Source organism: Rhyacophila brunnea, unplaced genomic scaffold, assembly GCF_057557595.1.
Source record: "Rhyacophila brunnea isolate RB1 unplaced genomic scaffold, BYU_Rbru_1.0 scaffold_7, whole genome shotgun sequence".
NCBI classification, from domain to species: domain Eukaryota; kingdom Metazoa; phylum Arthropoda; class Insecta; order Trichoptera; family Rhyacophilidae; genus Rhyacophila; species Rhyacophila brunnea.
This window is the reverse complement of record NW_028233339.1, coordinates 41,495,020-41,519,750: the sequence shown is the minus strand read 5'-3', so window position 1 is coordinate 41,519,750 and position 24,731 is coordinate 41,495,020. Positions and strand designations below refer to the sequence as shown.

Genomic DNA, 24,731 nt, shown 5'->3' with positions numbered 1-24,731 from the left:
TTTAGATATTTTACAGATAGAAGAATATTTTTATCTACTATTGTTTGGTATGGGTAGGGCAGGGTTTAATTAAAATTTAAAAACTTAATAAAACCATCTTCAATTTTGTATTCTTGGTTCAATGAAAACAAATACTAAGTATAACTGACAGAACGTGCATTATTTTTGTCGAATCTCCACAGCGTATCTACAGTTTGGTCTAGGCAGGCTTTAATTTTTTTTTTTAATTAACCAATACCATCCGCAATTTGTATTCTTAGTTCAATAAAAACAAATACTTGTTGCTTAATTTAATAAAACGCATTTTTTGCAGTACTTATTCCACTTTTAATCAATAAATTAAGACCGGTTTCGTCCGCCTCAGAGGGACGTTTTCAACTGAATACATTTTTTTTAAAACAATATTTATCAAACAAAGTCCAAAGCAACAGAAATAATATCGCTTGTCTGCGCTGTCTAAAAACATGTATTCAGTTGAAAATGTCCCTCTGAGGCGGACGAAACCGGTCCTAATTTATTGATTAAAAGTGGAATATGTACTACAAAAAATTGCGTTTTATTAAATTAAACAACAATACAATGCAGTTCCACCATGAATTGACAGTTAACAAAAAAAATACAATATAATTATGACTGACCATAGTTTTTGTAACATACCTATACAGGCATTGTCACGGAAAGTATATTAACCTATTACTATCCTAGATTCGTCTCTGGACACCGTTATTGTTGAATAACGATGTTCAGTAACCCCTCGTCATTTTCTCACGACCGGACCCCAGAAGTGGGTGTATCTAAAAACCATAATCGTGAGATCATACGTATATACATAAATCCGGCCATATTTTGACCGCTGCGTGGTTTTTTAGGCCTTTTTACTCATTGACGCGTTCTCTTCTCTCGTCGGACCGAAAAATCGACGATGGATCCGATTCAAAGTTATGCGAGAATCGTGATACGGCTGTCAAGAGAAGCTGCGATTTTCAATATGTGATAAACGCAAAGGTTCACCGAAAATATTTGTATAGATATTTTCTGCGAAAAATAAGTGTTACATTAATTGTCCACTGAAAAGATTATTATTTTAACATAACATAACACCCCATAACACCGATATAAACAAAATAATTAAACCATAGCACATCAAACTGTTATCAACCCTAAATTGGACGTCTATTCGAGTAATAAGGGCACGATCATACAAATATAAATAAAAAATTGTCAACAGAACATTAAAATAACATGGGAATACACAATTAAATTGCCACCGACAAGTCATCGCCAAAACACCGTTACGAAACTCCCTTATCGGTATCGGAAAACATTTGGTTGTCTCAATGAATAAAATAATATAAAATATACGTCATTACACTTAACATTCATTTTGTTATTATTAACATTTTACAAAAAAAGCATACACTATCTAGTTATTTTTATAATTTCTCGTTCATTTGTAAAATTACAACCAAACAGGAAGGTACCTAATACAATTAATGAACGGGTTAAGTTTTATTACAGATATTAACTGATATAATATTTGCGTTGGAATCGAGATGCAAATTGGTAAATAATCAATAATGTGCATATTTACGATTTTATTTATATTTCAGAACGTAGCTATTACAATACCTAAACTCGGGTATCGTACATGTGTCAGGCCGTTAGTTAAGGCCTGTTTTGCAATAAAATTCATATATTGTGTTTTTTTATTCCTCAAGAAGAAAAATACTCTTCCGCATGAAAGTAAATTGGTTACATTTAAAACTCGTAACGTCATGATGCAGATTTGAGCAGTAAGTATTGTTGAAATCATCTGACCTGATCCTCGCACCATCCGAAGAGCTCTGGCCAGCATCGCAGAAAGCTTGAAGAGTCTTGCACGAGGAGGAGTGTCTCGTCCGCGATCGACGCCGGCGGACAGCCGATTCTGCCGGTAAAGCACCGCGAACCTTCTGCATTGTAAACGGAATCACGCTCCAAGGACTTCGATGCGGTGAGCCATATTGTTTTGGGACACGCTTTGTTTGCCGCGAATGCATTATGGCTCAGGCCAGGGGTCGGCGAATTACTTAAAAAAACAGTCCCAAGGCATCCAATTCAAATTAAAAACATTCACCATACCACAGCGGCGAAGATTTGATACAAGATACGTTACCTAAGCTTTTCAAGAAACATTTTTATAATTACAGATGTGTAATTTCTTCACCCACGGTGGCCGCGCGGCTTATGCGTTGGACTATAACGCCATGGGTCCCAGGTTCGAATCCAGGGACTGGCAACTACACATTTTGTTTTTCAGTTTGTGTGTGAGTTAGGGTATGGACCATACCATAGGTTGAGCAAGTGGCTGACATCCGTTTCTCGTAAAAAACAAAATCTGTTAATACAAACCTCTACTCTGTGGAGGCCCATATGATCCTATTAGGATCGGACATGGTCAAAAAAAAAATTTTTTTTTCTTCTGTGGCACTATTTATTACCTGGAGTGGACTTTGGCCACCTCAATCAGACTCCTTCCTACACTCTGCTCGGTCATCCGCTTTCAACCTTCAGTCGGTGACTCTTACACAGTGTTGTCAACGGGCATTCACAAAAAGAAGCTTGATCTCAGAATTCAAAAAGTTCAGTAACTTGCATTTCAAAAAATATGTACGTAAAAAGTATATTTTAAGTATAGTTTAAAACACCCACGATGGCCGCGCGGCTTAAGCATTGGCCTATTGCATCGTGGGTCCTAGGTTTGAATCCTGGGTCTGGGAAGTACACACATATTGTTTTTCAATTTGTGTATGGGTCAGAGTATGGACATACTAGGTTGAGCAAGTGGCTGACATCCATTTCTCGTAAAAACAAAATCTGTCAATACAAACCTTCACTCTGTGGAGGCCCATATGATCCTATTAGGATCGGACATGGTCGAAAGAAAAAAAGAAGAAGTATATTAGCATTGTTTCTACGAGAACAAAAATATCGAAGAAAATTTCGTGTTTTATAACAGCTGGTAAAACGGTCAGCATATCATTACCTACCTGGTAAGAAATTTAATCATCATTTTATATGTAACGTTTATTTTATTTTACAAAAGATCAGCGTGTTGATTTTCAAGGAAACCTGGTAGGTATAATGTTCTAGTTGTATTATGATAAGTTGTAAACTGTTTACGGTGTTGAAAAACGCTAGATTTAATGCCATACGCCAGATGCGAGTTTTTCAAGCTAGATACCTATTCAAAAATTGTTAGATCTGGCAAGAAAAACGTTAACTCTACAGCGATCGTAACCCCCGTTTCAGACGGGACGCCGGTGTCGCACTCGTATATAATAAGGAGGTCTTTGTATTCGAATGAAAGGGCATTTGTATTATGTTTATAAAGGCCCAGAGCTAATGAGTCAACGCATAATTTTGCGATATAAATTAGAACATAAAACTGGCTGCGGTCATAAAAACACGTGTATCGGCGGCTTGAGAATGTAGCGGCCGACGGAAAAGTGTACCGGACACGCTTTAACTCATTAGCTCGGGCGTTCATAAACATAATACAAAGGCCCTTTTATTCGAATACAAAGGCTTCCTTATTATATACGAGCGCGACACCGGTGTCCCGTCTGAAACAGGCCTTGTCTTTGTAGAGTGTGGCGTAGGTTATAAAGCCACCGTGTCGAGATATCCTTAATAATCCTTTAAATGTAAGGCATTTTGACGGTACTTGTTGCATTCGATTACTACTTGCGGTGATTCGATAACTCGCAATTAGTTGTTAAGCACTCTTAAATTATAGCTGCAGTCCAGGTGTTAGTGCGGATTGTGTGGGTATGGAGAATAAATGGGGGTTCACGCGACGAGATGGTTAAAAAATGTATAATTCAGTGGCACCTGCTAGATTTTATTAACCCCAACTCCTCCTTCAGCGCTAAATTTAATAATATATTATGGATATATTTTTTAGAAATGGACCCCCTCTCAAACCATTTTTTTGTGTACGCGCCTGGTTATTTTATATTAGATAACACGTTATATTGTTAACTTCGATAGGTAAGGAAAGGTTGAGAGCCACATGCTCATAGAATATGATGTGAATAAGTGCATAACGCCGCCATTTACAAACTCATTAAAATAATAATATTATTATTATCTTCTTTTCACTGTAGATTACAACTTACATCTTTCTTCGCATAAATCGTAACGGATGTTTTATTGTACAATGAAATCATCGTAACTATTCAGGGTTAATTTATTTAACGATAGGCTAAGGGTATTTAGCACACAAACCCTTTCAAAGTTTTGAAGTGAAAATTATGTGGAATGTTTTAAAAATAATTCACAATTCATTAATGAAACAAAAGACACTTTACGCCAGTGGTTTCCAAACTTTGTGTTAATACGCCTCCATTTAAAAAAAATCTAATCGTGGCGCCTCCCTCCCTTTATATTATTAAATAATACAGACACATTTTTAAATAGTCAAAGCCCCATATCCTGAAGCGGGCCCCCAGGCCAGGATCTTTGGCAGGCTGCCGGTGCTCTAAAGTAGTGTTTCCTAAATTATACACGGGAATTATCATCCAAGTATATCAATCATCATATACATAGGTATCACATCAAATTACAACGCACAACCATATATTTAAAATATTTAATAGCCCTGAAACAAAGTAGCGACTTTTTTTACTATTAATAAAATAATGAGAAAGGTGCATTTGCAAACTAGCCAAGAACTCAGTAAATAGATTTTTGTTTGCTTCAATATATCTGGCGCAGAAATCATTTAAAAGTGGAAACATGGCGAACTTTTTTTTTGTAATTTTGATTTCCAAAGCTCCAATTTTTTATGAATGCCTTCACTTTGTTTTTTTATATCAATGAATGCATTAGTGGTCCTTGCATTGATTTATTCATTTTTTCAACCAAAGAGACAAGTTTAACAACAAAATTATCGTTCCTAAACAAATTTGCCCCAAATTTAAACATTATGATTTGACCCTTATGTTTCATTTTTTCACGAGATAGCCAGCGCGCTTCACAATAGTATAGAAGTGAGGTATTATAAAATTCGACTCCATATTTGCAAACAACCTTTTATAGGACTGTTTTTATGTAGTTTATAACTAGTGGCCGTTTTATAAACTATGCATTTGGTTTGAAATTAATTCCCCGTTAATTGTGTTAAACTTTTCGCACCTCCCTTTGCAACACTCCGCGCCTCCAGTTTGGAAATCGCTGCTGTACGCATTCATCTTACAATTGGGAAGAATTTGCAGTAGGCTCCGATCAACTAAAGCGGATACATAAGGCGCCGAATCTTTGGGGCGCTTATGAGAAATAATAATTTAAAAAAATCTAACGATATCCTGCGATATCCAGACATTATCATGTACCCTGCGGTCAAAGAGATAAACGAAATTTTGCTTACCTACCACTGGGTAGGAAAGAAAAGTTCAGAGGCAGTAGGGGACGTTGATGAGCAAGTTGGGAACAAGGTCAGTGACGTTCCTAGGCAAAGTGTCGCCCTTATCCAGACCTAGAACGAAGGAGGCCTAAACAGCACTTGCTTAGCGCACTACGCTGTGCGCAAAACATGTAGCCTCTAGCGCAGCGATTCTCAAACTGCGGTCCGCGGTCCCCTAGGGCAGTGGTCATCAACCCCTGTCCGTGGATCAAATGCCATCAAGTGCCATCAGCGACTGGCGGATTGGAAGTGCCTAACAGCGACCATGCTGGATATGTGCGCCTAGTATGCTAAAACATTACTCAAATATTATCGGCTGTGCTACCCGTTTGTTCTAAAGAGCTACAATATTTAGATATGCCGAATTCCACTGAAAAAAAATGTTCTTTTGACTTACACTACCACCGACTAGTGGGTGTAGTAGTTCTTTTCGTCGAATGATTATCGTCGATTTTTGGTTTTTTAATATTGAGGTACCAACATATTAATTGAAAATGGACAAAAAAAGTATTAGTGTATTTAACTTATACACAAACCTACTTTAAAACTAAGTATAATAGCGCCGTAGACGACTTTTTTTACTATTAAAGCTAATTTGTGATGTGTGTTTATCTCACTTATCTGGTCAACCCGACACGCCGGCCCCCCATCCCGGGCCCCCAGGCTAGAGCCCTGTCAGGCATGCAATCTTGCATGATAATATAAGTTTCCACATGCATTTTCTTGTTATGGGCGCGATAATACGCACTGTCAGCAGTAAATCCATGCACGTGTAAACGGGGTAGGTATTAAGGATATCTCATGTATTTTTGACAATTTTTTGTATTTTTAAATAAATCCACATAATATGTAATATTGATCTTGACCCTTTTGTGATAGCCAGGTAACATGTGACCTTTCGCCATATTCGAAAATTGCCATTTTTATTAGTCAAAAAATACACTAAAAACAATTATAAAATAAAATTCGGCACGTGAATTATTATTTAATTATATCCATTATCATTCGCCTCAAATTGCACCACATAGAAGTAAAATAGTGTCATGCGCACGTGAATTTATTTTACTATTAGAGCAAATTTGTGGTGTGTTTATCTCACTTAACTGCTCAACCTGCCACACTAGGCCGCCCCCCTAAGGCTACAGCCTTGTCAGCCCTCCCCCCTCGTGGGGGACCAAGCTAACTCCACCATGACTGTGAAAATTACTCTTATTCAATTACCACTCTACATATTATGTTGCTAAGATACTGAGAATCAATATATTCCATCAAAATAATAACATTGTGCAGTTACTTATTATCACGGCAAGTTCATTTTATATGTTAATAAAATAATTATATAATTGATTTGGGTTATGTACTATTCAATTTAAATCGTTTTAGAGAACTGGGTTTTGTCTTTCGATCAGAATTTAAATTCCATCAAGTACCCTCAGGCAATAGTATTGATTTTCGAAATTATTGCCATTACTTACTGCTAGATTGACAGAGTATAGTGATCGTTGCTCGTCAAAATATGTGGTTCAATAATAGTCGTATTAAGGGGGGACATGCTCGTCGAAGGTCAAAATTGAGTTTTTATTGTATTTTCAAACCATGATCCTGGACACTCCTTAAACGTTGTAGATAATCTCTATATATATAAAAATCTCGTGTCACGATGTTTGTGGTCAAACTCCTCCGAAATGGCTCGACCGATTTTTGTGATTTTTTTAATGTATATTTGTTAGGTATGAGAATAGGTCAACAAGTATATTTTATACCGCTAGGTGATTAGGGTATCTCTATCCAGAAAAATTTTCTTTAATTTTTTTGACAAATTTTTTTTTCTATTTTTTTTATTATTTGGCATAAAAAAATACCTATAACCCCAAATTTTCACTCTCCTACCCCCACCCTCCCATTTTTTAATCGCGATTTTATTATTTTTGTATGAACAAATTTAACCGTCGTTCGTATTTCAAACAGAACGAAATTATTTATGTTGTTGAATGACAGATGGCGCTACGTCTGAGAAGAATTCAAGAGAAGCGTCGCGTCATTTTGACATTTCATTCGGCATATCACAACGCAGTGCGTGCAAAATTTTGTACGATTTATTTTAATTTATATATTTTTATGTGCGTGTATTACAGTGCACAATGCCAGCAAGACGCAAGGGGGGGCATTTGGGCCATCGAACGAATAAAGCAACAAACATGCGAAATAGTAGAGCAGAAAGAACAGACGAACAAATCCAACAAGATAACAAAAACGTGCGTGTAAGCATGTTGCAATTGCGTGCATCTCAATCACAAGAGGCACGAGCTGAACGAAATCAACAACGACAATTGGAACGGAGCCAAGCGCGCCGGTTCGTAGTTAACACACGCAGAGCAAATGACCGACAACGCCAACAAGTACATCGAACATTTACATCCGCTTCGTTCCTTCGTCTCGCATTCGAGTACGAGCCAGATATTAAATATTCCGCTCATCCGAAAGTGCTGATTGGTGCTATGGACAAAGAATGTCCCCATTGTCATGCGCTCAAATTCAAACATGAGTCAGCCGGGATGTGTTGCGCATCAGGAAAAGTGGAACTGCCAGAAATTGAGATACCACCAGAACCATTGAACAGCTTGCTCATCGGCACGGTTCCAGATTCAAACCTGTTCCTGAAGTCCATTCGCACATTCAATTCATGCTTCCAAATGACTTCGTCCGGAGCAACAGAAATAGTTCACAATACTGCGGCAAATGGTCAACAATTCCATTCTACGTTCAAAATCAAAGGCCAAGTATACCACAAAGTAGGCTCATTGCTGCCAATGCCAAACGAACCACATACATTTTTACAAATCTACTTCATGGGCGCGGCGGTGAGGACATCAATCATGTGGATGCACGTCGCGGCTACAATAGCCTCATTTCGCATAATGCCAGGTGCATCGTCCGGGAACTGGACGCCCTATTGAATGAGCACAATGAATTATTGAAATTCTTCTTAGCACACATGCACGAATTGCAAAGTGACAATCACTGAGATCCTGTCACAGGTAATTCATTCATTATGAACATCATTACTCATTTTGAATTGAGAAAATGAATGGTTGGTGTTTTTTTGTTTTTATCGGCGGTCATCGTCTACAGCGCTCTATTCCTCTTTCTGTCATAGATCCCATCCCCACACACTTACGATACATTCGTTATTTTTTATTTACCAACCAAAATATTCACTAGAAATAATTTATATGGCAGAACAACGTTTGCCGGGTCAGCTAGTCTATTTATATAATTTTGAAGCCTTATTATCCTTTATAGTTATTTTAAACATTTGATGACTGCATAAAGTATTTTTGTTACATAAAATAGTATTCTTTTAAACCTCTCGCTCTAATGTTTTAGAATATAGTCATATTTCGGTACATAACTGTGCAGTGGTGTTACGATTTTTTACATTTGTTAATTTTTAAACGCATTTATAAAACTATTAGTATAATTTATTACGAGATAATTTTTGTAAAATATTCACGATAAAAAATTATATTGATAATCTCTGTGATCCCAAATTTGACAAGAATTAGGCATTTTATTATTCAAAAAATCGGCAAGATTAACACATTTGAAGATGATTCTAAAGATATTTATTATAAGCTATGTCTTTGACCATTGAAGTGTAATAAACATCTTATGAATAATGATTGCTTTATAATAATTATTGACCTAAGAATAAGGTAGTGTTTTTTTGAAATACGCCATTTCTTTTGTCATTCCCTAGTGGTTAAGCTACAACATACGGCCGTAGCCATAAATTCACAAACTATAATTAAAATAGGGAGTAAAATTATGTTAACGCGCGTGTTTGAACATGTACCTAACCGAATTTTTTTTTTTTTTTAAACGGTACATGTTCAAACACGCGCGTCAATATCATTTTACTCCCTACTTCAATTATAGTTTGTCAATTTATGGCTACGGCCGTATGTTGTAGCTTAACTACTGGGGAATGACAAAAGAAATGGCGTATTTCAAAAAAACGCTACCTTATTCTTAGGTCAATAATTATTATAAAGCAATCATTATTCATAAGATGTTTATCACACTTGAATGGTCAAAGACATAGCTTATAATAAGTATCTTTAGAATCATCTTCAAATGTGTTAATCTTGCCGATTTTTTGAATAATAAAATGCCTAATTCTTGTCAAATTTGGGATCACAGAGATTATCAATATAATTTTTTATCGTGAATATTTTACAAAAATTATCTCGTAATAAATTATACTAATGGTTTTATAAATGCGTTTAAAAATTAATAAATGTAAAAAATCTTAACACCACTGCACAGTTATGTACCGAAATATGACTATATTCTAAAACATTAGAGCGAGAGGTTTAAAAGAATACTATTTTATGTAACAAAAATACTTTATGCAGTCATTAAATGTTTAAAATAACTATAAAGAATAATAAGGCTTCAAAATTATATAAATAGATTATGTACAACGTTTAAGGAGTGTCCAGGATCATGGTTTGAAAATACAATAAAAACTCAATTTTGACCTTCGACGAGCATGTCCCCCCTTAAGAATATTAAAAAAACCCAAGTATTCACATAAGATTCTCCAATGCTCGAAGAATTCAATAATGCCCTTTTCAAGATCTTTTAAAATATTAATTCATTATAATAAACCACGCTGAAAGTAACAATTTATTGTATTTCATGACAGTTGTATATTTGCCACCGGTGAGTGTATACAGTACCCGCAGATGCCGAAAGGCAAAACCTGAGAAAACATAATTATTATAGAAGATGGAGTTTTTTATCCTTTTCCTGTCAAAATAGCTGAACTGACTTCCAATTTATCATAACTGCCATTTTTCTATTCATAAACCTTTCAAACTCCTCAAACACTACTAGTTTGTGTACAAATTAGTAGACTAGAAGTCCTTTTTTATGTTTACTTTCATAATACATTTCATCATCATCATCAGGGGCGCGACAACCCGGTGTGGGTCCTGGCCTCCTCCAACAGCTCCCTCCACCTGTCCCTATCCAGTGTGGCCGCTTTCCAATTTGGTACCCCCAGAATACGGCAGTCACTGGCAGATCCATCCAACCAGCGAATCTTTGGCCTCCCTCTTCTTCTACGTCCTATTGGATTGCTGGACATCACTCTCTTTGCCGGTTCATTGTCATTCATACGGTGCACATGACCTAGCCATCGCAGTCTCCCAATCTTAACTGATTGAACTGCGTTGCAATCTTCGTATAGTCCGTAGAGCTCAGCATTATATCTTCTCCTCCAATTGGTGCCATCCCTGATCGGTCCATATATACGGCGAAGAATTTTTCTTTCAAAGATGTTCAGGGCTCGTTCATTTCGCAAAGTTAATGTCCAGGTTTCCGATGCGTAGGTGAGAACTGGCTTTACAATATATTTGTTCATAATATATTTAGGCTCCATCTATTTTAATCCTTTCCACGCGGACGGCACACCTGTTGTGCCCTCATTAATTGGCCATTCGATATAATAAGCATGTTATTTAAATGCGGTAATTAAATAGTAATTAAATGCTCCGCGGTCAACAAGTTAATATATTTAGGTTTTCTTTAACATCTATAATGTAAAAAGAAGTTTTTAACTTTTTAGCCATATTAAATTTTATTATAGGTGTCAAATTCAAAAATGGAACATTAATAAAAACAAGATTGTCCCAAAAATTTTTGTTTCTAGTAATCAAGTTTATCATAAACCTGCAACTTATTATTTTTTATCATAATGAATATTACAGGTGTCCTGAACCCCAATCAGCGCAAAGAAAAGAAAAGGGAAGATAGGGCATTGAAGATAGTTTTAGAAAAAAGTTCATACAACAAAACACATACGTATAAAAGTGTAAAAGAAAAAGATGTTCGAGTGATCTATGAGTTTGAAGACGTCACTCCCCTTCCACTCCACAGTGTCACATTGAAAGATATTGACAGTGTTATAGATGCCCCATTTGCCGAAGTGAAACGTGACGATAGAAAACGAAGGCTTAGTATAATATCGAACGTATCAGAACGATTCTCTTGGCAATATGTACGAAGGGAGACTACGCGACATCAGACGCCATTCAGCTTGGGCAGCGAATTGATACCTATTTATTTGGAAACCAATATTGGTGGTATAGACGAAGACAGTATCAGCATACAACCACCGTCAGGACTTCATTTACCGATTACTTTTCAAAAGATGGCATTCCCGGAAGAAATAACAATCTGCTTAGAGGAAACTGAAACGGAGTTTTTGTTTGAAATGCCAAGCGTTACAGTGACAAAAGGAACTGACGAAGGCGATGTTGCCGAAAAGGATAATGAAAATTATGAATATATAACAACTGGAAAAGGTCGTAACCGTAAAACTGTGTCCACGGAAGCGCAAACGAATGAATGCATATTAAAAACAAGACATACGCTTGCACGGAGAATAGTCAACAAAAACAATTATGCATTCGCATCGGCTTGGGATATGTACGATTCATTTAAGCCAGATGTGTATAAAGAAACAATTCCTGGAGAATGTAATGAGTCAGACATCCAAACGATAATGCGCAGTAGTGAAAACAGACAAATGGTTAACGAAGATTATTCTTTGATGCACAACCCAAGATTCCTTGATGCAATTATTGTTATGGAAAGAGTCTTGGCAAATAATGTTTTCAATACAGAACAAGAGATTTACAAAGGGATTATGCAAGTTACAATATCGACGGACAGCAAAAGCAAATGTCAGTTAAAACTTCTGTGGACGTTTAATTCTGATGACACCATAAACCGAACGGTAACAGAAGTCTGTTGCAATACTTTTAATTATGATATCTTCGCTGTTGGTTACGGAAAATTTAACTACTCCGATGATAAGAACGGGCTCGTTTGCGTGTGGAGCATAAAAAATCCAATACAGCCCGAAAGAATCTACCACTTTAAATCGTCTGTCACCAGCATGGCTTTCTCGCAGGGCAACCCTAATTATTTAGCCATCGGATTCTACTGCGGGACTGAAATTATTATAGACATAACGGCGAATGAAAAAAAAATTGTGGCCAAGAGCGGTAGAAAAACGTCTCCTTCCTACGAACCGATATGGTACACGCTCTGGTGTTACGGTGAAGATCTTCACGCAGCTTCCGAACAGGTTATTACGATCGGTCAAGACGGTCGGATCAATCGTTTTTTGCAGACAAAGACTAAGGATTTCGTATGCAATCCAATGATGAGAATCACGCGTGTAGAAGAAAACATTCCAGACATTAACGAAGACTCTTATTCTAAAATAAATGAAATCCCGATACTCATTTATCCTGCATGTCTTTTGTTTTGTCATCATCCGCTGTTGAAGGATATTTATTTCATCGGCACGGCTGACGGCTGCATTTATAAGTGCTCTACGAATTACTTAAATCAACACATAAATGTTATTTACGCTCACGATGGTCCAGTCTACGGCATGCAATTCTCACATTTTTGTCCGAAAATCTTTATCACTTGTGGAGCCGATTGGACTGTGAAGGTCTGGATAGAAGATATCTTTGAACCGTTGATTGTGCTGACCACAGCCATGAATCCAGTGGAAACTGCCGTGTTTTGCCCAACACATTCAACGATTATCGCTGCGATAAGTGGAACAAAGGTCTTCCTTTGGGATTTGCAGCAGAAAATAGATATGTTAGCGTTGGAAACAAATTTACCATCGGCTCTAAAGAAATTAGTGAGTATACAGTTCACGCACACTGGGAAAAACCTCATCATTACAGATGTCAATGGAGGAGTACACATTTACACTTTGGTAGGTTTACCTGATGCTCCTTATAATCAACCGTTTCTTCTGGAAGAATCCCTAAGGAAAGCTCTCACAATAAAACCAGACCTGTTAATGAAAATGAAAAAAGTTGGTCGATTATACTGAATAACGATAAATGTATTAAATTTGATATTAAAAGCAACATAAAACATTCCCCAATGTCATACAGGAATGTAAATGAGTTGTGATAATGCAGCGGTAGATATCTGTTATCTGTACAGTCAAATGACTGTCGAATTCCTGGTGTGTGTAATACATAATTACGTAATCATAAGTGAAATTAAACAAAGAAATCTTTTAAAGCATCAATAAATATATTTAAATAGGAAATAAAATGGTACAATAAAATTACAATGCAGATTTGGACGTTGTTTGATTATAATATTCCTGCTTTAGCTCTTTGAGATTCGTTTCCAGTATGGCCACCTGAAAAATTCACAATTAATTTTAAACATAACTCCATTCGTTGGAAACAGATAAGAATAATATATATTATCATATTTGCTATACATGGTTTTTATGCAAAAGATTTCTATATGAAATTAATTTTAAGTAAATATATCATATTCAAAAAAAGAATTAACCAATTTAATAAAACATGTTTAAAGTCATTCAAATATAACTATGGGCAGTTATGTTACTTTGAATATTATTATCAGACATGGCAAACGATTTAATGATACCTTCTGCTTGTATATGAATAAAAATCGCAGTTGCATGTTTTTCACCATCATGTCACTACAAGTTTTTAAGTGTTTATTTTTGTCGAAACAAAAGCAACAATGAGCAAGCTTATATTTCATTGTTGGGTTTGTTTTGTCAAGACACTTAGAGCCTTGTTTTATTAGGCTCGCGATGTGTCTGGTTATGAATTTCAAAGTCATCAAACCTATTGTATATATATATTAACAAACATCACATTAATGGTTTTTTACCAGGTTGTGTAATTTTGTGTTTTTAATTGGTGAGGGTTCACAAACATTATATTTAAAAAAAACATACATATTTGAACTTAATTTTTAGTGTATCATTTATGGCTGACTTTAATTTTAAGATAAAACATAAATTAACTATACTATGCACTAATCAACATAATGCTGTTCCTGATTCGTGACTTTCCCAATAACTGTTTGCCACAGATGTTTGTTTAATTTTTTGGCACAAAGATAAAAAGGTTTAGCATCGCTGCCTTATTCCAATACGGCAATATTTTTTTATATACAGATTGGTTATAGTTCATTTTAAGTGGTAAATATTAGCAATAATACCTCTTCAAAGCGGAGCTCCTCTCTGGCCTGTTTAATGTAATCTCTTATGATATTCATTTGCTCTACCAGTGGATTATCCAAGCCATCGTTCAAGCCCGTATCATTCTGAGCAACCTACAAAGCATATTAAGTGGTTAAAAAACAAAATTCCATAATTTTATTATATTTAATTCATGTAATTATATTCCTAACTGAAAGAGATGTTTCGAGAGTCTATGCAATATTGATATTTATTGTCGAACAAGAACTTGTTGTCTACGTGTTATAACTGTGAACTAAACAAGCCCCTCCTATGCAGGTAATCCTACTTCCGTTTTAAATGAGGAACGCCCCTAAATTTATCATTTCATTTTACGCTTCCGTGGTGTACAGATCTATCAATTTACATAATTTGATGCTTTTTTATAATAAAAATATGTATAAAACGATCAGGAGTGATATTCAAATTATTATTAGTAAACTTTTGGTTTATTGCGAAGAAGAAAAGGAGTCGCATCTGAAAAGAGAGCTGATACTTTATTTAAACATGTGTTGCCGTCACTGAGAAGTCTTCTATATGCGACTACAGCGACTTCCAGTTATCGACGAGATCTTGTTGTCGGACAGTAGTTAATGTTAGGATAAACTAATTAACTAGCTATTGGTAAGGCTGGGGAGGAATGAATCCAATACTCAAACTTGTGAGCGGAGAGGTATTTATTTGAACAAGACTTACACTGTGATTATTCTATAAATTATGAATATAAATTTTCGAGAACTAAATCAAGCGACCCGTCCCGGTAAAGGTCTACACACCAAAGATGTTACACACCTTACAGCTAATTTTGACATTTATAAAAATATAAAACAATTATTATTAATTTAAATTACAGTCGAGTTTAGTAATGAGACTGTCGGAAGTCAGATTCGGTTTCCAATTTCTGAACACATCAAGATTATATTATAGTTTTTAACATAAGGTACTTAATTTATTTGACAAAAAAAAGTCAAACTATATAAACTGTGATGAGATCATTTATCAACCTATATAATATAATTGAAGAGATAATGGTCAAAGTGCATAGGATGTAAATTCTACATAACTATTTTGAACGGTTTGTAAATTAGGTCTTGTTGATCATTGTATAATATTAGATAATTAATAACATAAACTTAAAACTAAAATTTTTTTTTAAATATTTTGAATATCGTATTGAACGTACAGTCCACCCTTCGTCATCTTGTCGACGTCCTCTGCGTGAGGAAGACTGCTCTTCCGCTGCTTGTCTTTGGGCTAATTTGAGCTGCATCTGTCTCCTCTCCTGTTCGATACGCCTTTCGGCATTCTCGCGCTTTATTCGCCTCACTTCTGATATTTCTGCCTCCGTCGGTAAAGTGGACAACGATAACAATTCATTCTATGAAAAAAAAATCAAGTATTTACATTTCAAACTACACATTTACAAATATTTAATAATGTAAAACACAAAAAGTGACCAATTATTATGAAGTATGTGGGCCTTCACAGAGCAAAGATTGTAGTAATAGACTTTGTTATGAGGAATGGTTGCACTGAATTAAACACATTTAACGATTTAGCCCACATCCCATGCCTTAAAAGCTGGAGTTCTACCAACTAGGCTACCATTTACTATTATAATAGAGGGTCTAACAAAAATTACAAATTGATAATTGCTCATAGAACCTTAGAAACAATGTTTTTTTAGCTTCAATTTTGTGGAAGAGGGTTTGTCTTTGACACATTTAGAGAGCTGAATAATATTTATTTATTTTGTGTAGAGAAATGTTTGTTAACCATCCACGACGTTATCCACTATGGGCAAAGCAAGCACATAAATGATAAATAAATGTTTCTCGTACCTTTATAAAATTTACAGCTGCTTGGCGAATTGTTATTTGCAATTTATTGGTTCTACTCCCGGCCTGAGCGATCTGTAGAGCGGCAATCTGCTTGCTCAGGCTGTCTATTCCCTCCGCATACTTAGCGATTCTAGACTTTAGAATATTTGCATCGGACAAATGATATGTTGTGTCTCCATCAATTAAGCTCGAACACATCTGAAGGGAAAGAATGTTAATTCAGCAATAAAATTCAACTTTGCTGAACAGAAAGTACTCAATGCGACTAGAACCCAAATCCTTCACTTAATTATATTAAGGTATGTACTGAATACAATATTAATAATGATGAATGAAAAAATTTCCTATGAAACAACTATGCTTTCGACTTGTAAAATATATTAGTGTAAACAGGATAAACCAATTCTTTCACATTACATCTACAACTAATATTCCGATTTATAACATCATCATCGGCAGAGGTTGATCCATTATAGATTGAAGCCCTCCCATTGCTCCTACCACTCATCTCGGTCTCTAGTGTTTTTTACTGCCGTGTACTTCCGTTGAGCTTGATGGGATTGTCCATCCTGTAGGGTTTGTGTGTGTTTATTGTCTGTTGATTTACAACATATTTGATTACAAATTTTGTTATATTAATGGTACCTATTTTCTGTCAACTCTTGGAAGAAAACCATCGTGTTAAACGACCAAACATATTTTTTTGAAGTATCGAAGTAAGAAAAAGAAAAATTCTGACAATTTTTTATATTTCAGCAATGTAGCTCACTGTTGAATGAATAGTCTAATGCAGACTCCATTAACGAATTAATAAGTCGTCTAATTTGTCTATACTGTGCTACTGACCAATGGAGGATCAAAGAACGAGTAAAAAAGTGATGCTTTGACAGTAAGTTGTGATAGTTTATTATTTACATTTAATATACATTATTATTTACATTAATGATATCAAATATATCAAATAATATAGGAGTGAAAACAACACAAATTCTACATTGTCTTTTAAGAATTGAATAAATTGAAATAAAAAAATAATGGCTAAATTTCTCATTTTCATGTTAATCATTTAAATTTAATAAACTAATCAATAAAAAAAATTACAATTACATCTACATATTCATATTATGATCCAAATGATATATATTAAAATTGGTTCACGGATGAATTCTGGTGACTCGGCAAGTACAATATCAAGCATGTTTGAAATCCAATGAACCTGGTCTGCGAACTGAAAAGTCCGCAATATTTGGGATGCTCCACGCGAAAAAAAAGTCCGGAGACTGTAAATCGTTTGACTTGCGTGACAAAGAAGCAGAGGGGCATCAGGGTGTATTTTGAGGAATTCCACACCAGTATTGCGAAGAGAGTAAAGATAAATTGGGTTAATTAAATAATGCTTACTTTGGCATACATAGCAGCTGCTGGCAAAGCTTGCTCCATTAGACTCCTCATTTGTTCATAACCCGTTACAAGTATTGTTTTGGAATTGCGGCTATCTTGAAGCTGCTTACGCAATTCAATAAGACTGTAGCAATGCTCGCAAAGGCGGAGCCCTGTCTTCGAGTTGTCAAGGCTAGCGGGTAGTAAACTTATGTCTTTTGATGGGTCGATCATACACTCTGCAATAAAATGAAATACATTTACGTCAAGTTTCACGTGGACACAGGACGAGTAAATCGAGGCATCCATTTTCAAAAACCTTTAAGTCTACATATGGCCAAATTCTCACAAATAATAAAATATTCTACATGTAAGGACACACAATATGACTAGTAGTGAGCTACAATTTCTAAAACCCATCAAATGCATACACAAAAATTGAAACTTTTTGTTTTGCTCTCCGTTTTCATAAACTTCAACATCGTAATTACCATTATAATATCTGTGAGCGAAAGTCATAAAGATTTACTAACCTAAAATCATTATTTTTTTATTCAATACAGAATATAGATAAGGTTTAAGAATGTTGGATTCTTTATTATAAAAAAAACACCATTTTGAAAAACGTCAGAAACATACTAGGTAACGAAAATACGCTAAAGCTAGGGTTTCCTAAGAAAGCGGTGCTCTTATGTAGCGGCCGTAACGTGACATGGCGGACGTAAGAAAACGGCTGTAAGAACGATACCCAGAGGTGTAAACTTAAAAAAAGACAGACAACGGTCAGTGAGCGTATTGCGGTGGAAAACGCACAATCTAGATATAGCTTTATTATATATTTGGAAGATGAATCATCGGAAGACGAAAACTGTCAATCGGAGGAGAGCCAGATATTTAGAAGTTATGCTAGAGGGTGCATTTCAAATTTTTAAAATTACATGGGAAAAAACATTCCACTACTGTTTTTCCGCTACGACGGTCATCATGCAAATGGCGGCACTACTATTTGACATTACGCTCACAACCAACACATAAAAGACGCGAAAGCACTCACCCGGACAATGAAAGATGTGAGTTTGAGTCCCACTCTGTCCAACTTTTTTTCCAGAATGTTTTCTAATATGTATGTTTCTGAGGTTTTTCAAAATTATATTTTTTTATTGATATAAGTTATTGCCCTCCCAAACAGCACTACCAATGGCCTTGAGAGAACAAACAACTGATGCTCCTGATCCGAGACACACAAAAAGTCATCAAAATACACCATCCCATCTTCACTTCTACTAAGGTTCTCCTTGAGAGTCGAGCAATTTACGTGGTTGGCAAGCCGATTGGAAATCAAGGCATCCACCTATTATGAGTGTTTTTGTTTTTCAATTTTCAGATCGGCTATGAAGGTTTTTCGTTACGTATCAGACAGATTGACTCTACCGGCGAAATCACGTTATTAAATAGACGATATACGTCTGTAAAATAAGTTTCACTTCAATAATAACTAATATCACCAGATTAGTAGGCCATCCATGGACTGAAACCGTATGCGGTTTCGAACCGTGTGCTATACTAAGCATATCTTTTCTGGTCAAGGAAATATATTTCCACAAAGTATATTAAAAGCATCTGATAGTATCCGTTTATACCATACACTTGCACTTACAAATTTAGTGAAAATATATTTTCATGAACAAAAATCGTAAGTTTAGTATGGCACACGGTTCTAATCCGCATACGGTTTCAGTCCATGGATGGCCTCTTAAGTATGTTCATTACAAAAGCAATATACACTCGAACTTGGTTATTACGATCACGGAAATAGCGAAATCTCGAATGTAATGAGGAAACATTCGTTGACATTTTAGTTTATGATTTTCTCCATAAATTTATTCACTTTTATAACGAGCTACTTCTCGGGTATACCGTGCAAAACTGTTAATGTGTCGATCGCTTAAAAACAACATTTTCGATCCTAAGCAATAAACTCCGACCAGGCAGTTAACTAGAACGATGCCGCCGGGATCGGATTACGTTTATGATTCTAGTAAGTGTCTAAGTACCTAATTGGTGTTTGCGCCGACAACATTGAAAAAGTATCCACGCATATCAGAGGTGAGTTGGAAATACTGTCACCAGTTTGTGTACTTAAGTTTCGGATGAAACTACCCATACTAAGTATTTGTGGCCCAATAAACTTGTTTCAAGAAACTTGAAACGTATCAGATGTTCGAATTCGAACGCATTCGATGATATCATCGCCGTGACTCGCCATTCGGTGATGCTGGTTGACTTTCAACGTTGTTGATATTAAATGCGCGCGAGCGAGATATCATGATACACGTATGTCTAGCCGTGATATTATACTCAACTGTCATTGTTCTCCCTTTCTCCTCTGTTGTAAAGTTGGTATAGTGAAGGACAGAAATGGTCACATGTTCGTTTTATAGTATACTATTTGAGTTCGCCTTAGTTTTAGTTTTAAGAGTTTTAGTTTCAGTTGAGTATGAGACTTTGTCGAGTCCCGGAGTTCGACGCATGGTATGAGATCTCGCCGTCCGCTAGCTAGTTCGTAGTTTTGCTACGTATGAAATCATCGCCTCGGACTTCGCGACTCGCGTATGTTTAGTATAATACTACGGAATTAGTTTTAGTTTAAGTTGAGTATGACATTTACATCGAGTTGACGTCAGTCGCAAGCCGGAATAACGGAGTTCTGATAACGCTAACTGACTACGCGTTTATCTGGTTTTGTCACGGCGAGTTTCACGATTTTTTAGTGTTATAATTGGAACTTATAAACATAAACTGAATTCAAATTGTATGCGTGATTGTATAAATGGATAATAATTATATTATACTTAATAAACAATTTGTGTAAAAATGGCTACTAAAAGGTTAAGTTTCGTCTGGAATCGTTCCAAAGAAATCGTTACAAATTATGCCATCTGTAATGTTTGTAAAATAAAAAATTCATACAAGTCAATGTCAAATTTGAAGAAACTTTTACAGCGCAAGCACCTAACTATTCATATTGAATTTGCCAGGCAAAATATAGCTCCACCTGTAAATGAAAATGCTTTACAGATAAATGAAACCAGTGCTTTTAGTGCTTCAGTATTTTCTACTGAATCAGGAGTGACTAGTGCCATAGTTCCAGCTGTACCTGTCTCTAAAATGGGACTTTTCGAAAAGCGGATGTATTTTTAACGATTCTATTACAGCCGATATTTCAAATACTAGTAAGTATTTTGGAACAAGTTTTGATACTAAGTATTTTTTAATACTGGTAGTAAGTATACTTAGTCTTCAAAATCGACCAGTTTTCCCACCTCTAACGCATATGGTTGAAAATGCATGTAAAAAATCCAAGCTTTGTGAAGTCAGTAGGTACCTACCAGTGTTCATTACAATAAACAACTTCTTTTGCAGTTTATGAATGCACATGCTGGTTTCGGGGATTTTTACAATGGTTTTCAGATTTTTCAGGTTCTATGCTTAAATAGAGGTGGCGCGAAAAATGTTATATAACGATATAACGAGTAATGCTTATAACGAGCAAATTCGTCAGTCCCACCTTCCTCATAACTACCAAGTTCGACTGTATGTCAAAATATTTACATGTCTAATTTAAGACTATATTTAAAAAAAATAATGAATTAACAATCTTACTCGCAATATTAAGGTCGAAGAATTGTGAGCAATCGTGACATAATATAGACCCGCAAAGGCGACAATGGTGTTGACGACGAGCGATATTAAATGCTTTCGCACATCCAGGACAAAGCTTTACCGAAGAACCCTCCAGCCAAGGGACGATCTGCAAAAGAAAGTTTCCATTGTTTCATTTTATGTGGTTTTAGGTGGGCAGGACAAGGGGGCGTGAGTCATTCAGTATGTTGCTAGAGCTTTGGTTAGGGGGCACCACCATCCAGGCCACTTGCCTGTCTTTTATGTTATTGATCCTATCGTTCTGAATTTTTCGCCAATCAATTCTTCATGGTCAGTTTCTAGATGTATAAAAAAATATTCTGAGATAACGAAAAGCAAACATTTCACTACTTCGACACTAATATTGGCAGTGCGGGACTGTCTATTTTTTGTGTGCGCAAAGCAATGCCTCATAAGCCCCTCGCAAATTCCACAACTTACTAAGAACTATTATGTGACTACACTATATGGAGGTATTTTAATGAGACATTTTTTACGACACTTGATAAATAATCAGCTATGCTCTTCCAAACGTATAATTATTATATTGATTGAAAACATCATGTAAATTTAGTCTTGTCATGAGATTCGGATTCACAGCTCACGGAACAGAAACCATGCATGCTAATTTCACGTATTCAACCAGCAAAAAAAATTATAAACTTGCAATACCCCTTAAGGTCGACAAAGGTTGGATGTAGGCGTGCGCCCTCTACTCACACCTGACCTCGCTACACTGAATGATCGCTGTTATCTGAACATTTTATCTACTTGTGATAAATTATTTCAAATGTGTTATTTTTGAGAAGTTTTATCTTTTAACCTTGACACCTTTTGAGATAGCGAGATGAAACTCAACTGCATCAGTGGCAACAAGGTAGTCTATAAACTGTGAAAGTATCATCAATATTGATCACGTAGTTTTTGAGATACAGGCGGTCCTCGACATTTGTACATAATTATCGGTTCCTGAAAATGTGTATGAATGTTGAATGTATGAAAGTAGAGCAATGTAAAAAAAAAACATCAAAAAGTGTATATTATTATATAAGGTTCGTATCTTTCAACCTGAACGAAACAAATCAAACTAAACCATAGACAATATACGTACAAATTGTATGAGTAGAAAGTAGACCGGAAATGATTTGAGATTTGACGTTTGGTTCAGTGTATCATTGAAAATCAAACCGTTCTCGGACCATCAGAAATGGTTTGACATGAAACGTCAAACCGATTCAGACGATCCATAGACTAATGGCAATCTGTCAAAGTGTTGATAAGCATTATTCGGCATTTATATTATATCGTGAGGTGTTCATATTAATATGTAAGACATTTACACCATACAAGATTACTTGAATTATGTATATTATAGATTAATAATCAATACCTATTATTCATAAGTAACCATACGCGAACAAGACGCCGCTTTTGGTCTTATTATCACAAAACCCAGCCATATTTTCTATGCAAAGATTTCGATTTAATATCATTACTATAATTATTATGTCAGACCAAGAATTTATTTATATTTTGTAACGGAGATTCTAAACTACAAAATGTGTTAAATCAACCCGGAATGATCTTTATATTACCTAATGAATTTTATCAATTTAATATGTTCGATTGTCGTCTAAGTCACAAAATCATACTGTCAACATGAACAAGTGGTCAATTATGAAAAGCTCTAATCAAAAGTAATTTTTAAAAACCTGTCATACCTACCTATAAATCTTACAATAAATTAACTAAATGGCTACCTATTCATGAAGCATTCTTTATATTTTGTACATTTAAAATGAATGAATACGACAGTTTGTTAAAGTTGTATTATTGTAGACGACGATAGGAGGTTAGAATTTCATTACAAGTTGACGTTTCAATAAATATGTTTCTGTTTTAGAGACTAATATGTTATGAATTAATTTTAAGTACTGGCAACACTAATTAGTCGTCTGAAAAGCGTTTCCGTGGACATTTACCAAACGGTCCCAAACCAAATGGTCCCATTCCATTTCGTTTGTTTGATTCAGGTTGAATGATACAGACTTTTAAATGTTTTGGTCAAAATTCATTTGCAGTCATTAGCAGCACTGGTAGCTTCTCAAGTGAATTTAATATTATGTATAGAATACTTCAGTTTAAATTTATCGAACGAGCCATTACTTGCTTGAGATTCTATGTGGGAATCGTCTTTTAATCGAGTCTTCCAATCATCATGCAAACTGAGAGCCTTAGCTTGAATAATATGGATAATAGAAATTATTTCAGGGAGCATAGGAGCAGGGAGCGACTGCGTACAAGCGTACAGATTTTGCATTACGGACAAAAATCTTAATTTTAAGAAATGTACTAATTAGGTAGTGAATTGTACGAAAGTCGAGGACCCCCTTTATAGCAAAATAAAGACAGACAAAAATGTAAAAAAAAAGCTATATTTTGTGCTTGGGTATCATGGAAACGGTCAAAACACTGATCAAAGGGTAAATATTTAGAAGACTTGAAGACAGAAACTTCAATTTTATTATTAGTAAAGATTTATACTAACGTCCTGCTCATGTTGTTTTCTTTGACTTGGATCTGTTGGCATATTAGCAACGAGTTTATCCAGTCTGATGAGCAATTTATTTGTCTCCGCAGCATACCGTTCCAATTTCGCAGATCTCACAGCTTTGTAGTAATCCGAGATACTTCTAGACTGGCCTATCTCCTGGGGTTCATAGAAACGACTCCTGACTTCCGGCGTGAATTTCAACGCTTTATCAAACGTTTCCTTCAGATCTGATTCCTCCAAGTTAAGAATCTTCTTAGCTTTGCCGAAAATCGCTTTCAGAGAGGTCAATACGTCTTGCTCTTCTTGGTGGAGTGTTTCGAAGTGAGAGGTCAGTTGATTGGGAGATTTAAGATCGGCCTTGCATATAGGACACAAGAATCCTTCTAATATGTCATCATCGGATAATGCGTGAGCCATTTTAGTTGTATATCAAACAAGTCACTCTAACACCTCGTCGTAAACGATTAATTTTTATGAGAAACATGTAAATTAGTTATTTACACCCACTTTCAAACGTCAAACGTCAAATTGTACAATCCAATGCATAGATTGAGGGCTGCCAGTTGTGGAATATAATTTTCCATTAACTATTAATTAAATTTGATACCGGTGCTACGCAGTATTAAATTAACCATAATTTTAAATTCATGTAAAATCTAAAATTAAAATTACGTGATTTGTAAATGGGTATGC

General features: G+C 35.5%; 3 protein-coding genes across 3 annotated transcripts in view; 1 reads left to right on the top strand and 2 right to left on the bottom strand.

The window, feature by feature from the left end:
• LOC147064893 (uncharacterized) overlaps positions 1-2,536 on the bottom strand; it is a 48,751-nt gene extending 46,215 nt beyond the window's left edge. The window contains exons 1-2 of the mRNA XM_085957726.1: positions 2,481-2,536; positions 1,819-1,952 (exon numbers count right to left, since the gene is read on the bottom strand). Of these exons, the coding sequence (XP_085813852.1) occupies positions 1,819-1,952; positions 2,481-2,536 (190 nt within the window). The remainder of the gene's footprint in view (positions 1-1,818; positions 1,953-2,480) is intronic.
• Positions 2,537-11,666: 9,130 nt separating this feature from the next.
• On the top strand, positions 11,667-13,379 carry LOC147064892 (dynein axonemal intermediate chain 4). Its single transcript, XM_085957725.1, has one exon. The coding sequence runs from the start codon at positions 11,667-11,669 to the stop codon at positions 13,377-13,379; it is 1,713 nt and encodes a 570-aa protein (XP_085813851.1).
• A 188-nt stretch (positions 13,380-13,567) lies between these two features.
• On the bottom strand, positions 13,568-24,572 carry Rbsn-5 (Rabenosyn-5). The gene is made up of 7 exons (XM_085958252.1): positions 24,033-24,572; positions 21,446-21,593; positions 17,804-18,021; positions 16,403-16,600; positions 15,745-15,939; positions 14,543-14,656; positions 13,568-13,700 (listed from the first exon to the last, which is right to left on the bottom strand). The coding sequence occupies exons 1-7, from the start codon at positions 24,453-24,455 to the stop codon at positions 13,623-13,625; spliced, it is 1,374 nt and encodes a 457-aa protein (XP_085814378.1). The 5' UTR covers positions 24,456-24,572; the 3' UTR covers positions 13,568-13,622.
• Between the last annotated feature and the right edge of the window lie 159 nt (positions 24,573-24,731).

Bases quoted from the DNA above. Each gene is read 5' to 3' on its own strand.
- LOC147064892 (XM_085957725.1), top strand. From the start codon at position 11,667: ATGGCATTCCCGGAAGAAATAACAATCTGCTTAGAGGAAACTGAAACG.
- Rbsn-5 (XM_085958252.1), bottom strand. From the start codon at position 24,455: ATGGCTCACGCATTATCCGATGATGACATATTAGAAGGATTCTTGTGT. The intron at 21,594-24,032 runs GTTAGTATAAAT...TTTCTTTTGCAG, and splicing joins GAAAACAACATGAGCAGGAC to ATCGTCCCTTGGCTGGAGGG. The intron at 14,657-15,744 runs GTACGTTCAATA...TATGCTTTGTAG, and splicing joins AAGATGACGAAGGGTGGACT to GTTGCTCAGAATGATACGGG.